The 24435-nt window shown below is 34.3% G+C and overlaps 1 protein-coding gene across 1 annotated transcript in view; it reads right to left on the bottom strand.

The window, feature by feature from the left end:
- Positions 1-24435, bottom strand: part of BRIP1 (BRCA1 interacting helicase 1) — a 175648-nt gene that overhangs the window by 40440 nt on the left and 110773 nt on the right. The window contains exons 15-16 of the mRNA XM_057318005.1: positions 8193-8352; positions 7108-7229 (exon numbers count right to left, since the gene is read on the bottom strand). Coding sequence (XP_057173988.1) covers positions 7108-7229; positions 8193-8352 — 282 coding nt within the window. The remainder of the gene's footprint in view (positions 1-7107; positions 7230-8192; positions 8353-24435) is intronic.

The raw sequence follows: 24435 nt of genomic DNA, 5'->3' as shown, positions 1-24435 counted from the left end.
AACCACATGTTATTATTGGGGCTAGATCCAGGTGGGTTTCTGTATCAGATGCTATACTATAACTAGAACTCCACCACACTCTGACCTCAGGCTCTATTCCCGGATCTGGTTTCCCACAGGATAGCTTAGAATTTCCCTTGGCTTAGAATAGTCTCAAATACTTAAAATGGCATACAGGGTCCTAAATGATTTGGCTCCTTGATACCTCTCCCAGCCTCTATTCACATGCCATTCTCCCCAACTCACTCTCTACCTCAGCTTCTTTCAATTCCTGGAAACTGCTTATCTTCTTTCACACCTTTAGGGCCTTAGCATAGTCTAGTGTCTCTGCTGAGAACATTCTTATCCATTCTGCTCACCTATGTAACTCCTAGCCTTCTTTCCCGTGTCAGCTTAAATAGCACTTCCTCAGGAAGTCTTTCTTTACCCCCAAAGACTAGGTCAGGATCCTGTTATACATTCCCATAGTTCTTGTGACTTTTTCTTACAGCCTTTATTACAACTATAATCAACTGTTTATTACTTTAATGTCACTCTTCCTTTGCTAGACTGTAAGTTCCATGAGACAAGGCACTATAATCTGTGTAGTGGATCACTGTGTCGCCAGTCTACTAAAGTACTTGGTACTCAAGGCAGGTATTCAAAAAATGGTTGTTTCATTAACCTGAATAGTCTTAATGATCTGAACGGTCTTGTAATCTGGCCTTTGATGAGGGCAATCCACTTTATCAAATGTTTGTATGTTTCAATCTTGGTGTAGACAAGATTCAAATCTCATCTCTCTGCCTCCTTCATCTATTTTTAGGCAATCAAAGTAAATGGATATCTGGATGAGAGGTTTAAAGTGTTGTTCAATTTCACTTTCTCTAAGCATCTGAATACCCAGATTCAATCCCACCAAAACATTCTGTTACACAATCAGATCCTTTACTAAATAATAGACTTCAGTAGTGTAGAGATTGTGCCTTCTATATTTAGTACAATTAGGCACTAATTTTTGACACTTGAAAACAGTGGTTAAATGTGGCTAAATGTGCACTCGGTTTTATTAATGCTGTTATCTTCTGGGGTAGGCAAGATAACAGCCCTTACTGAAATTTATAAAACATTAAGAATGCATGAGAAGCCTATAAATTTATATATGTCTGTTATAAAGTCAATAACATAATTTAGCATGCTTGTATTTTTCAACATGAATGTAATTTTCCAAAATTGATTAAATATACTCAGCTAGTTCAGTACCTTCAAAGCTAAGAGAAGTTTCCTAAACAAAAAAAATAATAGTTATTGTATGTCAATACTAAGATAACTAATCAGATCACCCTCTGAATTTTAAAGTTTCCAAATAAATTCTATTTTAGTAACTCAACATACATTAATAAAGAAAAACAATACACAAATATAAAATTCATTATCTTAAGTTACTTTAATCACTGTAAGAGCACTTGTTATTGAATATTACCATCAAATTTTATGAAACCAATTATAAAAATCTAACATATCCTGGGGCGCCTGTGTGGCACGGCGGTTAGGCGTCTGCCTTCAGCTCAGGGCGTGATCCCGGCGTTATGGGATCGAGCCCCACATCAGGCTCCTCCGCAATGAGCCTGCTTCTTCCTCTCCCACTCCCCCTGCTTGTGTTCCCTCTCTCACTGGCTGTCTTATCTCTGTCAAATAAATAAATAAAAATCTTAAAAAAAAAATCTAACATATCCTGAACATCTTAAAAGTACAAAAATTTTTAGCCATTTGCCATTTTTATGAATTTTTAACAGGGGAGTAAAGGCACAATACCCATGAAAAGAAAATATTTCTATATGCTACCAAACTATGCTAGGGAATACAAATAAAATGCGATTTTAAAATCTATATATTGTACCTTATAATGTCTCACAAATTATGACCATGCCACCAATTTGAGAAGTAGATGCCTGAATTATAAGTTGAAGGCTTTTGTAGTTTTTAGACCATACTAATTGGCCAAAGGACTTGCTTTAGATATCCATTAAATGGCAGACTTGTTATACTGTGACTTAACTGCATTAAAAGAAAACAACTTTTCTTTTAGTTATACTTTTTCACCAACATCTAATCATATAAAAGCCTTGGTTCACTTTCCTCCCCCTCAAATACTATGGTTTAGTGCACAGAAAGTTTTCTTTTTAACTATTACACGATTAAGTATGTCCTTATAGAATGATCAGAAGCATCTGGGAAAGGTGGAAGTGAAAAAAATCCTCACCGGGAAAGTTAGCTTAATGCTTGCCCTTCAGAGTGGCCCATTATCAACATTTCATAGTGGGTTTCTTTATTTTCAGGTCCCTGAGGTATATGCAATAAATTATGACTTGAACTAAACAAGTCACACTTGGCTCCAAAATGAAATTTTCCTACCTCTACTTTCTAGTCCCCAAGGTGGGAAGAGGAAATCCTGGTCACAGCCAAAGAAGTCATATTTTTGGCTCTAACATACATTTTCCTGCTTCTCTAAAAGCCAAACTCTGCAATTGAGACTACAAGAGTCTTAAGTTAGTATTTTAAACTGTATTTTAATTTTTACTTCCATAATCTGGGTCTCAAATTTAAGAAAAAAACTTCTAGTATCATAAAATTAATGTCACTGCTCTTTTGCCCCACTCAAATCACTTTTCTAACTCTGACAGTGATCTTAACCTTAAAATATGAATTCAAATGAAACAATAGAGAAAACATTAAAGAAATAGATTGTTTCATTTCCAAAAGCTAGAATATTTAACGTTTTCAATATAAATAACTACTACTTATTTCTGTATGATAGACTGAGTATTAACATAAAAAAAACTATCAAGTCCTAATTTACAGTCCAGTAATCTGAAGCACTGTTTTAGTTTTTGAAGAGCCATTTATGGAAATCATTTAGTTCTTCATCTCATTTTACAGAAAACAAGAATATGGCACTATTAAGTAATAAGTTTATATTTAGTCATTAATTAAATCAACATTTATTTTTATTTTTTAAAAAAATCAACATTCATTGAACACTTACTACATTCCAAGGCACTATTTTAATTATAGAGACACAAAGAAATTATCCTAATCCTTGACATATACCATCTAATGCATTATAAAATATATTTATAAGCACTAAAATATAATGAAGGCAGTATAGTATATGCTTTAGGAAGTAATAAAGGACACTGGTAAAGGGGACTATGTAGGTAAATATACAAGCCAGTATTATTATACTTTGTTTTTAATTCTTTTTTTTTCTACACGATTTAAAAGGCAAATGTATAAAACAATAATTATAAATTATGTTAACGGGCATACAATGTATAAAAATGCAATCCAGACAGTAACAATATAAAAAAGGAAGGACAGAAATTAAGGATGTTACTTGTAATCCCCAGGGTAACATTAAGAAAATAACTAAAAAATGTACGCAAAAGAAAAGAAGGGGATCAAAATTGTACTCAACGAAAAAACAACTAAATACAAAAAAGGGTAATAATGAAGCAACTGAGGAACAAAAAGCACAGAAAACGGATAGCTAAATCATAGAACTAAGTCCCTCCTTATCAGTAACTAGTTTGTAAATTAATATAAACTCTCCAAATAAAAGGCAGAATTTGGCTGAATGAATTAAAAGAACATGATCTAACTACACTGTGTGAACAAGAAACTCATTTCAGGTATAAGGAAGTTGGATCCTTATTTTATATCATATACAAAAATTTACTCAGAATGGAACCAAATATCTAAATTTAAGAGCTCAAACTATGAAACTCTTTGAAGAAAATGGGCAAATCTGCATGGCCTGGATTTGGCAATAGTTTCCTAAATATGACACCAAAAGCACAGGCAAAAACAAAAAAATAAAGTGGACTTCATTATCAAACTTTTGTATTTCTTTTATATTTTAATTTATATTTATAAATTAAATTAATATAAAAATTGATATATTTATAAATTTGATTTCTATTTTTTATATCTTTTTTATCCCAAATAAATACTTTCAATAACTTATTGGCTCATTTATGAATTTTAAGGAATCAGCCATAATAGTGCTCTGATTTACTTCAGGTATTCAGATATTTCATGTATTGATGGCTATATATTCTGGTCTTTTCCAAATGATAAAAGGCCTTGCTGATTATTATAAAAATTACATACCGATACTCTTAAAAGCTCATAAACATCAGTCTTTTGAATGGATGCCTTACAAATATCCTTTAGTTATGAAAAAAAGCCAAAACTCCTTTTTGGAGTCTTGACTCTAAGAGCCCTTTGCCACATGTGGTAGAAAATACCCACACCTCTTTCATTACTCCTGACTTTGGGCTTAGGCCCGTGACATGCTTTGGGCAATAGGTTAGTAGATGTGACATAAGTAGGTATTTGAAAAGTGCTTGCTCAATCAAGCCTGCCCTCATATCTCTGCCAAAGTATAAAACATGGTAACATGTTCTGGCCAGTCTGCTGGTATACAAAGGATGATATCCATGTAGAACAGAGCTGACCCAACTGGGCCAAAACTGCATTGGTGAAACCACAGCAGGGTGACTGAGCCCAGCAGAAATCGGAGCGCTGCTCAGCCAAGCCCAGCTCAGATCATCTACCACCCAGCTACTACTCCCCACCATTTGATGTGTGAGTCATAATAAATGATAGTTGTTTTAATTCACTGTGTTTCACAATTGTTTGTTACACAGGAAGAGCTGATCTAGACATAAGGCAACAAGAAATACACTTCCCGTACATCTGATATTGCCAGTAAAGAATTTTCCTCTCTATCTGTCCCTTGTCCCTGCTGTTTGGACTACTCTTGGGTCTACTCCACTTGCCCCTTTCACAAGCCACTAGGGAAACTTCTTTAGAACCACCCTCCTCCTCTGCACTCAGATCTCATTGAAGCTTCTGTTGTTTTGCTGTTTTATATAACTATAGCCCTTGCGATTCGGATAAGCAGAACTGTGACAAGCAAGACCATTACTGAGGAATGTCTGAGCAGCTCATCAGCTGCCTTTTTTGTATGACAGAATGAGAAGGTGCCCGGGAAGAACGAATTCTGAGGAAAGACAGCATTAAGAACTCAACACTAGTGCAATAACAATGCCCATTATCACACCTGCTGGGAGTGAGGGTAGACAAAGTAAAAGATAAATGTAATTTTTTCTTCACAAGTAACATTTTATTTAAATTCAAATTTTTTTTGAAGAATGACATAATAAATATCATTATTCTTACCACATTTTCTTAAAATTTGTTTTCTACTAAAACAAACAAATATTATAGAAAAAGTTAAAGTCCCATTTGATAACCACCCCCAATATCATTCCCTTCTCTTCTCAGGCGTAATCACTATTATGAGTTTTATGTGAATGAATCTTTCCAGGCCTTGTTATTTTGTGAGTATAATATTTAGTACAACATAGTATTAGCCAAAAAGTTATCTTCTTCTGTGGTCCTCAAGGACTTATATATGGGTCCAAGAAAAAGAGAAGATATAAGCAAAAATTGAAAGAGCTAGTTTTAGGGAAAAATATACATATTTAATACATTGAGAGAATGTGTCGGGAAAGGGATTCTCTCCACTCTAATAAAGGAGCATTAATGCAATGATATAGGGCCAAAGTAAAATGGTAAGACATCAAAGAGAGACAGTAACACTGCCAATAGTAGTACCATCAGCAGTCCTCAGTGTCGGTGGAATGTGGCAACAAAAACTGCTGATAGTGAACATTAACAGCTTTCTTGAGTAGATGTCAACTATTTCATCAGTAGCTGTAGTGAGAGGCAGTATTAACCATTTAAGAATAAGAGCTCTGGGCATGGTCATCAGCACTCTCAATGGAAGCCCTAGTGGCTGAAGAAAGGTAGTGGAAGCCATCAAAATTAGAGCAGGCTAAGAAGACTGGATACCTCCTGAGAACTTTCAGAAATTTTGAAGAGATCTACAGCTTAGGGAAGAGTAGGAGCTAACCAGAAAATACTATTTATTACTGTTAATATTATATAATTCACAGTGTCTACTAAAGTATTAACAAAAATAAGGTAACTGCCTAGGGAAAGAATTCTTGCTTTGGTATGAGACCCTAACAGGTTGTAACCTAGGAGGGGGGATATAAATTAATACTCATTCTAGTCAGCTAAACGGCCAAAAAACCTAAAGTCTTGGTCTCAGATTGCTGGCACTTCAAATTCCAATAGAAAGTAAAAGAAAATCCTTCCTGATGGAAAATAGCATCACCTTAGGCTTCAAATTATTGCTACAGATAATTTTTCAAATATAATGTTGAGTAAATAATCAGTGATAATGAAGCAAAATTCCTGTTTCTGGCTAAGATAGAATAACTGGTTTGGGAATATCCCTCCCAGTGTAAGTAACTGTAAAACTGGACTAAATAGATAAAGCAACTACTTTCAGGGAGTAGATATCAGGCAGCATAAGACCATAACCTCGGAGATAAGGGAAATCCATTGGATGAACTCCACGATTCTCAGCTCTTTTCCTACGTATAATTTCCTGACAATTGTATCTAGAACACTGAAGTACAAGCAGAGTATGGTGGTCCTGCTGAGCTGAGGTGCAAGAGATCAGATTTTGGAGCAGCTAAAATCACTGAAATCAGCAGGGCAAGGTATGGTATTGAGAGAAGGGAAATAGAGAAAGAGCCCTAAAATTCTAGAATTCTCTGGGGAACCCTTGCAGGTCTATGGCTAAGAGCTTGATAAAACACAAATTGCTGGACTCCACCTCCACAGTTTCTGATTCAGTTGGTCTGGATGGAGCCTGGAAAATGTGTATTTCTATCATGTTCCCAGGTGATACTGATACTCCTGGTCTTGGATCACTTTAAAAATCACTCTTAATGAGCAAAAAACAATATAAGTTAAAAATATAAAATAAATCCATGTCTACCAAAGCTTTCTCACTCATTCTGAGTCACCAAAGCATTAAAATATCTGAGGATACAAAAAAAAACATATAATTAACTTTACATAATGATCAAGAACTTCGGCACCTGAAACTATTATTACACTGTATGTTAACTAACTGGAATTTAAATAAAAACTTAAAATCAACAACTTCTGTGATAAACAAAACTTAAGGGTTTGATGGCCTACCTGTAGATCTTTCACATTTGGAAAAGGAATCCCTATTGTTATGACAGCACGGGCATTGTCATCTGAGAAATCCAGACCCTCACTCACTTTACCACGACAAACTGCTACCAAGAGGGCTCCATCTTAAGCAACAAAAAATAAAGATTTTTAAAAAACACACCGAAAATTCCCTGAAACTGCTTATCCTTGTCATTTTGAAAAGATCTTATTAAGTAAGCATAGCAAATTTAAAAGAATCAAAATAAAAAATTATGATGAGATAAAGTTTTAAAATGGACACAACATTACATTTCTGTGGTACCAAGCCAATTTATAAACTGTGTATCTCCCAGATAACTCACACAGAAAAGCCACATCAGAGTATTATTAACTTGCAGATGAACTAAGCAATTGTGAAACTGCAATCACTACTTTTACCACCGGAGTATAAAGTTCTCAGAATGATTTAAACAATTCTAGTTTGTACTATATATCATATTGAATCAATATTATATTGGAAAACACTTAAAACATACAAAACACTTTGTATAATCTTATCATACTGACAATATTGACAGTTAAGTTATAGCATCTTTAAGATGATACACTGCTCATAAGTTATTACTATTAGCTCTTCCTGTCAAACTTTTTATGGACATTCTCTAAATTTGAAATTGAGACTTCAGCTGTGTTTTGAAAACTCAAATTTACCTTTTGTAATAGAATGTAAGCATAAAGTACATTATTTGCATCAAAATGTAGGGTTCATCTGGCTAGTAAGGAAGACATTTATGCATACTCCATCCATCCTTTCACAAAACCTTTTAGGTAGCGTAAGGAAGACTATATTAAATGTCTTCCTTACCTGAATGTATGCTGTTTCTTCAAGTTGAACTGGCATCTCCAAATGAAAATATTCATAGGAGAACAACTTCAAATAAAAGAATTTCTTCAACTTATTTTCTTTTCACCCAGATTATAAAGTATAATTTTTCTCTTAAGTGCAATTCATTTAAAAAGAAAACAAACAAAATTCTGACAGCACCAACTTCTTACTTTATGATAAAAAATATTTTTTCATTGACTATCAAATAATTTCCATTTACCTTTCTCTCCTTTGTACTTGATTGCATCATAGTACACCTGCAGTAATTCATCAAAATCAGTTTTTTCTCCTCCCTGAGGTTCTACAATGACTGTCTTCACCAACTCTAGATTATGCCATAAACCAGTGTCGAGCCAACGTTCTTTTAACTTTTCTAATAACTGAAAAGGAGAAAGAAAAAAATGAACTTATGTGTCCAAATGAACAAACTTACCTTGGTTTGTTGAAAGAGAATGTGACAACAATGTGACTATGGCAAACAAATTAACCTTTCTGCATTTTACTTTTTTCATCTATAAAATGAGAAAAACAAGAATATGTCATAGTCATTATTGGATTAAATTCATTAACCAATTTAGATAGCTCTGAATGATGCCTGGCAGATAGTAAGAGCTCCATAAAAGTTAACTGCTACTGCTGCTGTTACCATTTCTATTACTACTAACATTACTGCTGTTGCTACTACGTCTATGATTGCTCTCTTGGGGTTTCAAAAGCAGAAAAAAATGACTTTTGTCAAAGTTGATAAATTTTAAGTTATCTCTTTAAACCTAAAGTGAAATTTCCTTAATATTCTCACCTGAAGATTCTTTACTTTTTTTTTTTTTTTTTTTTTTAAGTAGGCTCCATGCCCAGCGTGGAGCCCAGTGCAGGGCTTGAACTCATAAGCCTAAGATCAAGACCTAAACTGAAATCAAGAGTCGACCACTTAACAGACTGAGCCAGCCAGGAACCCCAACTAAAGATTCTTTATTGAAGATTCTTTAAGATCATTTTACCTAGTCCATAGGCAGCAAAGCCATTTAAAAATTTGATCATCACTGATAAACTGAATCAAATAAATATATAAACAGAGACTCAGGTAGCTAACAAGTATTTCTACTTGTTACCCAAGTATACAAGTATAACAAGTATACAGGAACAAGAGAACATTTACAAAAATAACCATGTGCTAGATTATAAAAGGACTTTCAACAAATTTCAAAGAATATCAGATTAACCACATATTTTAACAGCAACGTAACTTTAGATTAAAAAACAACACAAAGTTAGTGGGATTAAAAAAACCAGCAAACAAACTCGACACTGAAGATTATATTCTTAAAGAACATATGGGTTATATGTCAATTATAACTCAATAAAACTAGAAAAAACAACGTACAATTAAAAGAGAAAAAAACACAGAATTCATGAAATTTTTAGATACGAATGGTAAGAAAAGCACCCACAATCCAAAATATGGGCTTCAGTAAAGGCAATAGTTAGATATATACTTATAGTTTAAGATGTATTTATTTTAAAAACATGAAACTGAATGAAGCATTCTTTTTAAGAAGCTAGAATATCAGATAGTAAATGCAAAGAAAGTGGAAGTTAACAATAAACATGAGAGCTGAAATAAAAAGACAAAAGCCAGTACTAGAGATTATTATGATTTAAATTGACCTGTTTTACCCACTTGTTCTATTCAGAGTTCTATGTAATGTGGACCAGTTATTATAATGCAGGCAAGCAACATGACGTTACCCCAAATTCTCTACAGAACAAGAACTAATTTTTACAAGGTGGTTTATTTCCTCAGAATTTCACCCTTATATATTTGATTTTTTAAATAAAATTTATTTATTTATTTGAGAGAGAACACATACACATGTGCAAGGGAGGGGCAGAGAAAGAAGGAGAGGGAGAGAAGCAGACTCCCTGCTGAGCTCAGAGCCCGACAGGAGCTGACCCCAGGACCCTGAGATGGTGACCTGAGCAGAATCAAGGGTCCTACATTTAACCGACTGAGCCACCCAGGCGCTCCATCACCCTTATCTATTTTCAGAAATAAACTTAATAAGATCATAAGATAAAATTTTTTATCACTGCTATGGTGTAAATGTTTGTGTCCCCTCAAAACTCATATGTTGAACTCCTAATAGCCAAAGATGACGGTATTATGAAATGGGCCCTTTGGGAGGTGATTAGGTCATGAGCACGGAGCTTTCATGAATGAGATGAGTGGTCTTATTAAAGGGATCCCACAAAGCCACCTTGCTCCTTCCACTATATGAGACACAGCCAGAAGACCCTGCCCACCGACCAGGAAGAGGGCTGTCATCCAACCTGATCTTGGGACTTCCAGCCTCCAGCACTGTGAGAAATAAATTTTTGTTGTTTATAAACTACAAAGTCTGTGGTATTTTATTATAGTAGCTGGAACAGATTAAGAAAATCACTAATTGGTAAAATACCTCATTGTATATTATACAATGATCAAGGTACCCTGATTAATAAAAAGAAAAATTCTCTGTAATGTCATGTTATTAGGTTTAAAAAAAAAAGGCAATCATTAATCTAAAAGTCTTTTTCACTTTGAGTGCCTCAAGGGTTGGCTATTAAAATTTGCTCTTTGAATATGCACTTTTTTTTTTAAAAATATGCACTATTTTTGAATCAGTCTCTCATCAGTGCTAGGAAGTATGAAAACCTTGTAACATTATTCAGAGTTACAATGTATATGGGAGAGTCAAACTGAGTCTTCAATTGAAAAGATAAGACTATTATAAAGTTGATAATGTTCAGTATATTAATCTCTTTAAATTTCTCTACTGAATAAGCAGTTTAGAAGAAGATATAAATATCCTAAGGATGTAAAACCAGGTAAAATGTGTCATGAATTTGCATAATTGTTGATACTTAATGCAATTTAATCCAATGATATACTGTTTTATGTCATATGAAAACACAGATAGCATTTCATCTTTGATTCCTTATCTTGAGATAATAACTGCCAGTACAATATGTTTTTAACATTTAAAATCTGGACGGACATCTCTCTTTGCTTGAGGAAGATCATAAAGTTGGTCACTCCAAAATATATTCCATAGAAGGCAAGTTTGAGAAATAACAAAGAAATTGGTTCAATATACATTTACCCCCAAAGAAATTCCCATTATATAGAAGAGAATTCAGAATATCAAAGAGTTGTATATGATTTTAAAAAACATCTAACAAAAGTTTAAAAAATTTCAGAGCGGGTCTAATATATGCAAAATTTCAAAATTTGTTATAATGAATGAAGAAAAACAGTCTATATACTGACTTTTTAGATTTTAAGAACTTCAAAAACTTACGGATAATGAAAATAGCCACAGATTTGTAAATACATCATGAATATTACAATTAAAAAGTAAAATATGTATTATATCTATCACTTTTATGGCAAATACAAAACAAATGGTCATATATTAATAAATCTTTAAAAAAAATTATCTGCAAAATAAGGCCGTTAAAGTTTGATATATCTGAAGGAATTTTTAGCTCTAAAGCTCTTTAATTCTATTAAATTTTTAAAACTGAATTGTTGGAATGCTTGGGTGGATCAGTCAGTTAAGCGTCTGCCTTTGGCTGAGGTCATCATCCTGGGGTCTTAGGATCGAGTCCCCCACCGGGCTCCTTGCTCAGTGGGGAGCCTGCTTCTCCCTCTGCCTGCTGTTTCCTCTGCTTGTGCTCTCTCCCTGACAAATAAATCAATAAAATCTTAATAAAAATAAAAATAAAAAACTGAATTGCTAGTATATAATATTTACATATAAGATTATAATTCAGAGAACAGGAGCGAACAAAAAGGAGAAAGGTGGGACACTAAAAGACAGACTATTTTTTTCTAGGTTTGCATTAGAGCTGAAAAACTTTATTGTTAATGCAAATTTTATAATGGGACAAAATATTTTCCCTAAATAGAAACCATTAAAATTTGCTTTAATTGAAAAGAATTATTTTAATTATCTAATCATAGCTAAGAAGTTATTAAACTATTTTTTTCAGAAAAATTTTATGCACTTTGACATGTCAACCTTTCCAAATTGCCATACCATATTCATTCATTCATTCATTCATTCATTCATTCATTCATTCTTAAGTAGGCTCCACGCCTAGCATGTATGTATTTATGTATGTATGTATTTACTCACTCACTCACTCACTCCATGCTAGTGTGGAGCCCAACACGGGGCATGAACTCATGACCTGAGAGCAAGACTTGAGCTGAAATCAAGAGTCGGTTGCTTAACCAACTGAGCCACGCAGGTGCCCCTGCCATACCATTTAAAGCCAAGTTCAGAGAAATATTTTAGGCAACTCAAGCAAAGCTGAGGCAGATAAGAGACAAATAATTAATCATAACTAGGAAAGCTCTTAGAAATTAGAAAAAAGGAAAAAAAATTTGCTCTTCAGTTGTATCTATTTTTAATAAGTGTTGGTAAGAATATGGAGAATTGGAATTCTCATACACTGCAGTGAAAATATAAAATGGTACAGGTGCTTTGGAAAGAAGTCAGGCAGTTCTTCAAAAGGTTAAACATAGAGCTACCATATGACCCAGGAATTACACTCATAATACCCAAGAGAAATGAAAACATGTCTATACAAAAACTTGTACATAAATGTTCATAGCAGCATTATTCATAATATCCCTAAGTAGAAACAACCCAAGTATCTTTCGATTGATTGATGGATAAATAAAACTTGGTATATTCATGCAGTGGAATATTATTTGGTCATAAAAATCAAGTGCTGATACATGTTATTACATGGATGAACCTTGAAAACAATATACAGCTGACCCTTGAGCAACACAGGTTTTAATTGTGTGGCTCTACTTATAAATAGATTGTTTTCAATACAGTACAGTGCCATGTGTGTATTTTCTCCTCCTTATGATTTTCTCTAGCTTATTGCTAAGAATGCAGCATACAATACATATAACATATAAAATATGTGTTAATCAACTGTTTGTTTATGTTATCAATAAGGCTTCTGGTCAACAATAGGCTATTAGTAGTTAAGTTTTGGGGGAGCCAAAAGTTACACACATATTTTTGACTACATAGGGATTAGTGCATTTTTCAAGAGTCAACTATACCAAGTAAAAGAAGTCAGACACAAAAGACCACATATTGTATAATTCCATTTATATGTAAGTTCCAGATTAGGGTAATACATAGAGACATAAAGTAAATTAGAAGTTGTCTAGGGGTGAGGAGGGGAGAAAGTTAGGGGGAAGATGAGGAGTGATTACTAATGGGTATGGAGTGATGAAAATGTTCAAATATAGTTGCAAAACTTTGTGAATCAAATAAAAGCCAATGAATTTACACTTTAAATGACTGAGCTGTATGCAAATTATATCACAATAAAGATGTTATATTGAGAAAATGATAGATGGGATATAGAACTTCCAAACCACTACAGGAAAAAAGGACAAAAACCCATATCAATTGAATATGACAAACATAAGGGGAAAAGAGGTAAAAGAAAGCACAAAATAAGGTGGTAGAAAATAAGTCCAAATATGCTCAGAACTAAAGCAAACACAAATAAATTTAACTGATTTATTAAAACTGAGACACTCAGATTATTTGGAAAAAAAGGAAGAGTGGTAGGGAGGGACGGAAGAGGTGGGAAGAGAAAAAGAAAATAATCATCTATATGTTGTTGTTCAATAGAGACACTTAAAATTAAACCACACAGAAATCTTGAAAATGAATTTATAGAAAAAGAAATGCAAGGCATATACCAAAAGCAATCAGGTATATCACAGTCATAAAAAATAGACTTCAAAGCAAAAAATTTTATAAGAAACATATATTCCATATACTTAAAAAGTACATCCACTAAAAAGATGTAACAGTCATGAATCTTAATGCACTTAAAACATAGTTTCAAAATATATAAAAGAAAAGCTGACAAGAAATATAAAGATAAACTGATCAATTCCCTAAATACTACAGAGGATTTCAATGTACCTCTGTTAGCTATCTATAAATGAGTTAGACAAAATTAGTAAGGATAAAGAAAATTGAAGTTTATAAGAATCATCCACCTTGCTCTAGGGGCACCTGGGGCGGCTCAGTCAATTAAGTGTATGACTCTTGATTTCAGCTCGGGTCATGATCTCAAGGTTGTGGGATGAAGCTCAAGATTTTCTCTCTCCCTTCCCACCTGCCCCTCTGCTGCTTGCGCTCTCTCTCTCTCAAATAAATAAATAAATAAATAAATAAATAAATAAATAAAATAAATCATCATCAACCTTGCTCTGATATGTAGGGAACTTGGTGCTGAATGGAAAATAAGGATTCTTTTCAAATATGGAATAATATACATAAAGAACATATCAATAATTTTTTTAAATTTGGAATCATACAGATTCACATACAGAATATTAACAGAAAGGCCTTCTATAACAGAACAAAAAAAGCTTTACACAGAAATAGGAAAAATATTTTCCAATTTTTTGGGAACAACTTCTAGGTTCAAGAGGGAAACAAAATGTAAAAAATTTACTTAAAAACATTTTGGCTATGCTACGTCTTTTCTGCGTAAATTTTAAATCAGTGTCTCAATTTCTACAAAAATGCCAATAGCAGTATTATTTAAACAGCATAACATAAAAAGACTAGAAACAACCAAAAGTATTTACTAAAGGTAATATGTAAATTGTCTCATATTCATACAATGGATTATGATAAGCAATAAAAATAACCTCTACCATGGATTAGTGAAAAAAAGCAAATGGCAGAAAATGATATACAATATCATGCCATTTAAAAAAAAACAACAAAAAAAAGCAAAATTAAGTAACAGTGTTTAGGAATATATATGTATTAGGGAATATGTATGTATGTGGTAAAGCCATCCTTAAAAAATAAATGTAATTACAAACTTCGGGACAATGATTAACACTATGGGAGTAGGCAAAGGGATGGGATTGAGAAGGGGAAGCCACATAGCTTTAAAAGTAATATTTAGCTCTTAAGTGACAGTTTTGATGGTTTCATCTTATTAATTTATTAATATACCTCATAACTAACATATGTATTACATGTGCTCTTAGGTAAGTATGAAATATTACATAATGATTGTGAAAATGGAGCAATATGTATTTCTTTTGAATGTTTTTAGCAATACCAGGGCAGTGGGGATGGAGGGTGGAGACAATAAAACAAACAACAATAAACATATTTAGCTTGTACAATGTGCCAGAAACATCAACAAAATCTAAGGATAAAGCAGGGAACATCATAGAAAAGATACCTGCCTTCATGGCACTTACATTCTAATGAGAAAACATTACATTCCTAAAGATGCAGAATAAATATGGCCTGCAACTCTAAAATTTGTATCTAAAACCCAGTTTGCTCCTTTATGTGCTATATTCATAAGACTAGTCAAACATACCAGTTAGATATCTCAAAGGCACCTGAAATGTCTCATATGAGACCAAACTTTTAACATTCTAGTGTTTGTTCTTTCAATAAAGGATATCACCATTCACAGAGTTGCCTTTGCTAGAACACTGAGTCATCCTTAACAATTCCCTCTTCCCTTCATTGCCCATTTACAATTACCAACCCTCTTAATTTTTGTCTTCTAACTATCTCTCCATATCCAAAGCCACCACCCCAGTCCAAGCTATTAAAATCTCTTGAAAAACTACTCCAATAATCTCCTAACTGGATTTCCTGTTTCTTATCTACCACTCTTACATCTTTACATTTCAGCCAGAGAATATTTTCAAAACACTAATTTTACCACAACATCCACGCACATCTCCACTTTAAAAATTCATTAAGTGTGCATCAACAAACCCTCCTTGCCCTCATGGAAACACTGATTCAACAACAATACATGGAGCAATTACTTTTGTGAGAAATCTGGAAAACAGTTAAGAGACTCCTGCCCCTAGATGAGTATGAAACCAGCTGCATAGAAAGTAGGAAAATTCGTGGCACCACTTCCTTAGTCCCTCTCCCCAGCTTAGCATGGTGTGACTCAGGGAAAACTTCCAACTCCTGGCTTTTCCCTGAGGAGGAAAAGAGAAGACTGAAACATACATCCAACGTACAGACTATTTGGGGAGCTACCCAGGAGACTGGTTTCTGTCTTGCTTAAATCTAAGCACTGACAGGAAATGGTGCTGAGATGGGGGCTACTGAGCACAAAGGCTAAGGTTTAGACTAGAATGCATTCACTCACCATAATCTGTCCCCCTGGCTCAGGTCTTAATTAGGGGGAGAAAATCCCCAACTCCCAATTTCTCCAGGGAAAGGAAACTGCTGGACTGTGTATTCAATGTCGCACTTTTTCAGGAAGCTGTCTGAAAGACTGGTGGTTTCCGTGTCACCTGTCTCAGAGCACTGACAAGACCCAGTATACCCTAGATGCCAGGGGGCCACTGAGAACAAAGGACAGTTAGGTAGCTTGGTGCCACTCCAGAAGACTAGCAGTATAGCAGACAAACCTATATAGCTTGGCGGTCTCTAGCCTGAATGGGGAGACAAGAAGAGTGGACTATGTTGTACAACATTCCAGCTTGGCACTGCCTGAGGCACTGGTTTCTGTCTTGCCTGAGTTAGAGAGTCGATGGGACCTGACATACTCTAAAAGCCTGGGAGCTGCTGAAAACAAGAGAGAGCTGGATGGCTTACAGTACTCCAGAGAACCTGTAGTACCACAGACAAAAACCAGAGGGAGCAAGTGATTACAAGCTAAAAAAAAAAAAAAAGGAAAAGCCCTCTAATTAGGAATTTACACACAGGAGTCTAGAGAAGACACTTCCACGGGAAAGGTTTTGGAGGTCCCCAGAATCTGCAGCTACAAAGCCAGTCCATAAAAGACTCTTTTATTCCCCCCCAATATGGGTAGATAAAAAGGAACAAAATAAACTCCAGGAATCAACTATAAAGAAATGGAGGTATATGAATTACCTGACAAAGAATTCAAAATAACCATCATAAAGATATTCAACGAGCTCAGGAAAATTATATATAAGCAAAATGAGAATTTTAAAGAAGATATAAAATATAAAAGAGAACCAAACAGAAATTTTGGAGCTGAAGAAAATAATAAGTAAAATGAAAAATTCACTGAAGAGATTCAACAGCAGACTTAATCAAAATAAAGGATCCATGAACGTGAAGACAGGGTCATTAAAAATTATCCAGAGAAATAAAAAGGAAAAAAGAATGAAAAAGAGTGAATAAAGCCTAGGGTATTTATAGGACAGCATCAAGCAGACAAGTATATGCATATGGGGCTCCCAGAGGGAGAAAAAAGTGAGAAGGGGGCACGAAGTTTATTTAAAGAATAGCCAAGGGGCACCTGGGTGGCTCAGTTGATTAAGCATCTGCTTTCAGCTCAGGTCATGATCCCAGGGTCCTGGGATTGAGCCCTGCATCAGGCTCCTTGCTCAGCTTCTCCCTTTCCCTCTCCCTCTGCCTCTTTCCCTCCACCTGCCCCTTTCTCCCTTTCCCTCTGCCTGCCCCTCCCCCTGCTTATGCTTGCTCTCTCTCTCTGTCAAATAAATAAATAAATTTTTTTAAATTTTTAAAAAATTAATAAAGGATAGTAAAAAACTTCCCAAATCAGGGGTGGAGGTGGAGAACAGACATCCAGCTTCAAGAAGCCAACAGACACCAAATAGGATGAAATCAAAGAAGGTCACACTGAGACACATTATAAACAATGTGTCAAAAGTCAGACAAACAATTTTGAAAGCAGCAAAAGCAAAGCAAGAACCCCCATAAAACGACGAGTGAATTTCTCAGCAGAAATCTTCCAGGCCAGTAGAATGTATATCTGAAGTGCTGAAAGAAAAAAAAAACCTATCAACCAAGAACACGATATTCACTAAAAAATGAAGGTGAGATAGACTTCCCTAGAATAAACAAAACTGACGGAGTTCACTGCCATTTAGACCTGCCTTATAAGAAATGTTAGAGAGAGTACTTCAAGTTGAAATAAAGGTGCAGACAACAACACAAAACCATAAAAAATGAATTTTCAGTGAATAACTGTTAAAGAGACAAAGATATTATATACTGAAAAAAGTGTCAACTCATGAAGATGTGATTATAAACATATAAATGCCTAAGAACAGAGCTCCAAAACATATGAAACAAATACAGAATAGAATTGAAAAATAAAGTTCTACAATTAACAGTAAGAGACTATAATATTCCAATTCCAATAATGAACAAAACAACCACACAGAAGTTCCATAAAGAAAAAAGAGAATTTGAAAAACACTATCGGGACGCCTGGGTGGCTAAGTTGGTTAAGCATCTGACTCTTGAATTCGGCTCAGGTCATGATCTTAGCCTCAAGAGATTGAGCCCCACATTGCGCTCTGTGCTCAGAGGGGAGTCTGGGATTCTCCCTCCCTCTCCCTCTGCCCCTTCCCACTGCATGCTCTCTCTCTCTAAAATAAATAAATCAATCTTAAAAAAAAGAAAGAAAAATACTATAAAAGAGTTGACCTAACAGATATATATAGAACACTCAACCCAACAAAATAGAATACACATTCTTCTCAAGTACACGTGGAACATCCTCTACAACAGACCATAGATTAGGTCACAATACAAGTCATAATAAATTTTAAAAGGATTGAGTGGTTTTTCTGACAACCATGAAATGAAACTAGAAATCAATAACAGAAGGAAAACTGAAAAATACACACATATGTGGAGACTGAATCATACACTCTTAACTATCTTCAGACACATGAAAACAAAAATACAAACATATCAAAACTTATGATACAGAAAAACAGTGCTACAGAAGATATTTATAGGTATAAACACATACATTAAAAAGAGCTCAAATTAATCTTCATTGTACGTCTTAAGAAACTAGAAAATAGCAAATTAAATCAAAAATTAGCAGAAGGAAAGAAAAATAAAGAACAGAGCAAAAATAAACAACATATAGAACAGAAAAAGTAGAGAAATGAAAGTTTGTTCTTTGAAGATAAACAAAATTGACAAATCTTTTACAGATTGACTAAGGATAAAAAAGACTCAACGAATGATTAAAATCACAAAAGAGAAAGTGGAGACATAACAACCAACTTCACAGAAATAAAAAGGATTATAAGACAATACTATGAACAACTGTACACCACCAAATTGGATAATCTGGATGTAATGAATAAATGTTTAGAAACACATAATCTACAAAAATATATAATTATATATATATATACAATATATACATACAAAATATATATATAAAATATATAATATATAAAAGAATTATAATCAACCCTCCTCACTCCCAAAAAACTGAAGAGGAGAGAACACTTCCTAACTCATTCTAGAAGCTAGCATTACTTTGATACCAAAGGCAGACAAAGATATCACAAGCAAAGAAAGCTACAGATAAATATCCCTCATAAATACTGATACAAAAATCCTCAACAAATTTTAGCAAATAAAATTCAGCAACATACTAAAAGTATTATAGAGGTGCCTGGGTGGCTTAATCGGTTAAATGTCTGCCTTCGCTTCAGGTCATGATCTCTGGGTCCTGGGATCGAGCCCCACATTGGGATCCCTACTCAGCGGAAGTCTGCTTCTCCTTCTCTCCACTCTTGCTTTCTCTCTCATTTTTTCTCTCTCTCAGATAAATAGAAATTTTAAAAATTCTTTAAAAAATGAATAAAATAAAATAAAAGTATTACAAATCATGACCAATTGGGATTTACCCCTGGAACACAAGGGTTGTTTAACACATAAAAACAATCAATTATATATAACTTACTACACTAATAGAATGGAGGAAAAAAAGGTACATGATCTTCTCAACTAAGGTAGAAAAGCATTTGACAAAATTTAACACCTTTTCATGATAAAAACACTCATACTAGGAAAGGAAGAAAATTTCCTAAACATATTAAAGGTCTTTTATGAAAAACTCACACCCAACATCATACTCAATGGTGAAAAACTCAAAGCTTTCCCCCTAAAATCAGAAACAAGATAAGGATGCCCAACTTTGCCACTTCAATTAAATAGAGCAATTAGGCAAGAAAAAAAAAGAAAAGGTATCTGAATTGGAAAAAAAAAAAAGAAGTAAAACTATCCTTATTCACAGATAACATGGTCTTACATCTAGAAAACCCCAAAGAATACACATCAACTACCCCCCCAAAAGCCCTGTTACAGCTAATAAATGAAATGAGCAAAGTTGCATGATATAAAACCAACATGCAAACGTTGGTTTCATTTCTATACACTAACAATAAACAACCATAAAAGGAAATGAAGAAAATAATTCCATTCACAACAGTATCAAAAAGAGGATCACTCCAGCAGCACAAACATAATAGCATCAAAAAGAATAAAACATAAAAAAAAATTAAAAAAATAAATTTAGAGATAAATTTAACCAAAGGGTGAAAGACTTGTATACTGAAAACTGTAAAACACTGCTGAAAGAAATTAAAGAAACAGAAATAAATGAAAAAAACATGCCATGTTCATGGATTGGAAGACTTAATATTGTTAACACGACAATACTACAACCAAGATGATTTATATTCAGTGTAATACCTATCAAAGTCCTATTTTTATTTTCCAGAAATATAAAAAACCATCCTCAAATTCATATGGAATTAGAAGGAGCCTTGGATAGCCAAACAATCTTGGGGGCAAAAAAACATTGGAGGACTCATATTTCCTAATTTCAAAACTTAATACAAAGCGACAGCAATCAAATAGTGTGATACTGACCTAAGGACAGATATATAAACCAATGGAATAGAGAAGAGAGCCCAGAAATAAGCCCTTGCATTGACTCCCCCCCACCCCCCAAATCAGGATACTAAGACCACTTCAATTGATTTTCAATCAGGATACTAAGACCATTCAAAGGGGAATGGACAGTCTTCTCAACAAATGATGCTGGGAAAACTGGATATCCACATACAAAAAAATGAAGTTAGGACTTGCCTACACCATTTATATGTTAACTCAAAATTACCAAAACCCTAAATGTAAGACCTAAAACTATAAAACTATTAGATGAAAACATAAGGCAAAATCTTCTGATATTGGATTTAACAATGATTTCTTAGATATGACATCAAAAGCATAGTAACAAAAGAAAAATATAGAGGAACTGAACTTCTAAATTTAAAAACTTTTGTGCATCAAAGGATACCATCAAGAAAGTGAAAAGGTAATCCACAGAATAGGAGAAAATATTTGCAATTCATTTATCTGATAAGAGATTAATATCTAGCCAATATAAAGAACGCCTACAACTCAAAAACAATCCAATTCAAAAGTGGGCAAAGAACTTGAACAGACATTTCTCCAAAGAAGATACACAAAGGATGAATAAGCACATGAAAAGAAGCAGAACTTCACTAATCATCAGGGAAATGCAAATCAGAACTACAATGAGACACCACCTCACATCCATTAGGATGGCTACTATAAAACAAACCAACAAACACAAAACCTCAGAAAATAGGTGTTGGCAAGGTTGTAGAGAAACTGTTATCTTTGTACACTGCTGGTGGGAATGTAAAGTGGTAGAGCCACTGTGGAAAAATTTGGCAGTTCCTCAAAAAGTTTATAAACATAAAATTACCATATGATTCAGCAATTCCACTCCTGAGTATATCACCAAAAGAAGTGAAGGCAAAAACTCAAACGGAGAGTTGTACATTAATATTCATAGCAGCATTATTCACAATTGCCATAAGGTGGAAACAACCCAAACATCCATCAATGGATGAATGGATGAACAAAGTAGTATATACATGCATGGAATATTAAGCCATAAAAAGGAATGAAATTGTGATACATGTTACAATGTAGATAAACCTTGAAAACATTGGTAAGTGAAATAAGGCAGATGCAAAAGGAAAAATATATAATGAACCCCTTTTTTCTTAAGATTTTATTTATTTGAGAGACACAGAGAGCATGAGCAGGGGGAAGAGGCAGAGGAAGAAGATTTCCCTGCTGAGCAGGGATCCTCATGTGGGGCTCAATCCCAGGACCCCAGGATCATGACCCGAGCCGACGGCAGACGCTTAACCAACTGAGCCACCCAGGCGCCCCAATGATTCCATTTTTATGAGATACCCAGAATAGACAAATTCATAGAGAAAGTAAGTAAGATTTGCCAGGGCCTGGGGAGAAAAGAAAATGAAGAGTTATAGTTTAACAGATACAGAGTTTCTAGATTTGGGATTAAAACATTTTAGAAATAGTAGTGACAGCTGTACAATACTGTAAATGTACTTAATGACATGGAATTGTATACTTTAAAAATGGTTAAGCAGCAAATTTTATGTTACGTTTTTTACCACCATTTTAAAAACTGAAAAAAATACCCCCCCCACACAAATACTATGCAGTAGTGTAAATGAATAAATTAGTAACACATGTGTCAACAAGGATAAACATAAATCTATAGATGAGTTTAAAAAAGCAAATTACTGGGGCTCTTGGGTGGCTCAGTCGGTTGGTTAAGTGTCTGATTCTTGATTTTGGCTCAGGTCATGATCTCAGGGTCAGGAGATTGAGCCCCACATCCAGCTCCACGCTTAAGAGGCAGTCTGCTTGAGATTCTCTCTCTCCCTCTCCCCTTTGCCCCCTACCCCTGCTCACACACACACACTCTCTCTCTCTCTAAAATAAATAAATAATAAATAAGAAACAAATCAGATAACAAATTTCATTCATATGAATTTCAAAAACTATGTTATTTAAGCATATATATATACACATACATATATATACTATTTAAAAAATGCAAAACTATTATCTCTTAAGATGGATGGATATGATTGTGAAGGAGTTATGTGGGTTCTTCTAATGTAAGAGTAATGTTCTATTTCTTAAGTTGGTGGTGGATATGTCAATGTCAGTTTTATTATTTAAGATGTACCCATTAGTTTTATACACTTTGCATGAAGGCAAAGGCCCGGCCAAGGATTATACAGGAAAATGCACTTTACCGAACTCAACTGTAGTATTCTTTTATTAAATGACCTATAAGATTACAGTTCCTTAAATGCTTTCCGAATCAGCCTAACATCATACTCATTCCCTCATTAATCAAAATAAATTGAATAAACTCTTTGATAGGTTTTCACTTTATATTTACATTGAGTCATGATTCCACCTTTATGAAAATTAAACTGTAGAGAAAGAAAAGTGAGCAAATTATAAAAATATTTAAATGTTCAAATAAATAAGATTTAAAATGAATAAAAATAAAAACATTTAAAATTAAAAATAAAACTTAAAATGAATAAAAATAAAAACATTTATGATTTTAAATGAATATTTAAAATTTAAAACGAAATGTAAGATTAGATTTGACAGGGAAGGGGGAAAGGCTGACAGATGACCCCGATTATATGATTAGTCCAAATATAGATTGTGGTACCATTCACTCATAATGGCAACACTGGAAAAGCACCAAGATTGGGAGGAAAGATCACAAGTTTGTTGCCTTTGAGATAGTCATATTAATATGTTTATCTGGCAGTTCAATATATGGGTATGTGTGATGTTGTGATTTATAAGAAATATATATTTGGTCTTTATCCCTGTTTCTGGCACATAGCTCCTAAAATCCATGGAATTTCCTGAGCAATAAGAGTTATAGGGGCATCTTTTATTCCAGTTCCTGAAATAGCTCCAGACCTATAAAGGTGAAAAATATTTATTCATAACAAGCCTCTTCAAACACACCTGAGTATATATTAATTAGATGACTTTTGGACAGCCCCCAGGTAACCTAAGGATGGTGGCTGGTTGCCAAGGGAACAACCATGTGATTAGAGGGTTGGTACTTTCAGCCTGCACCCCCAACCTCCAGGAAGGGGCTAGAAGTTCAATCAATTGCCAGTAGTGAATCATTTAATCAACCATGCCTATATTAATGAAGCCTGCATAAAAACCCAAAAGGATGGAGTTCAGAGAGCTTCTAGGCTGGTGATTGCATCCACATGCTGCAAGGTGGTATACCCCAGTTCCATGGGAACAGATGCTCCTGTACTTTGGACCTTCCTAGATCTCACCTCATATACCTTTTCATCTGTCTATTCATCTGTATCCTTTATAGGAAACTTGTAAACCTAAGTAAATGTTTCTCTGAGCTCTGTGAACCATTCCAGCAAATTAATCAAACCTGAGGAGGGGGTGGTGGGTACCTTCAATTTACAGCCAGTCAGTCAGAAACACAGGTAAACAACCTGGACCTGAGATTGGTGTCAGAGTGGGGGCAATCTCGTGGGATTGAACCCTTAACCTGTGAGATCTGATGCTCTATCTCTAGGCAGACAGTGTCAGAATTGAGTTAAACTATAGGACAACCACACATCTGGTGTCAGAAGTGAAGGTGTATTGTGGCAAATTACTGAGAAGAGGCACACAAGAAGTTTTTTCTTT

This window comes from Ursus arctos, unplaced genomic scaffold (genome assembly GCF_023065955.2).
Source record: "Ursus arctos isolate Adak ecotype North America unplaced genomic scaffold, UrsArc2.0 scaffold_24, whole genome shotgun sequence".
In the NCBI taxonomy this organism is placed as follows: domain Eukaryota; kingdom Metazoa; phylum Chordata; class Mammalia; order Carnivora; family Ursidae; genus Ursus; species Ursus arctos.
This window is presented reverse-complemented; position numbering and strand designations above follow the sequence as displayed.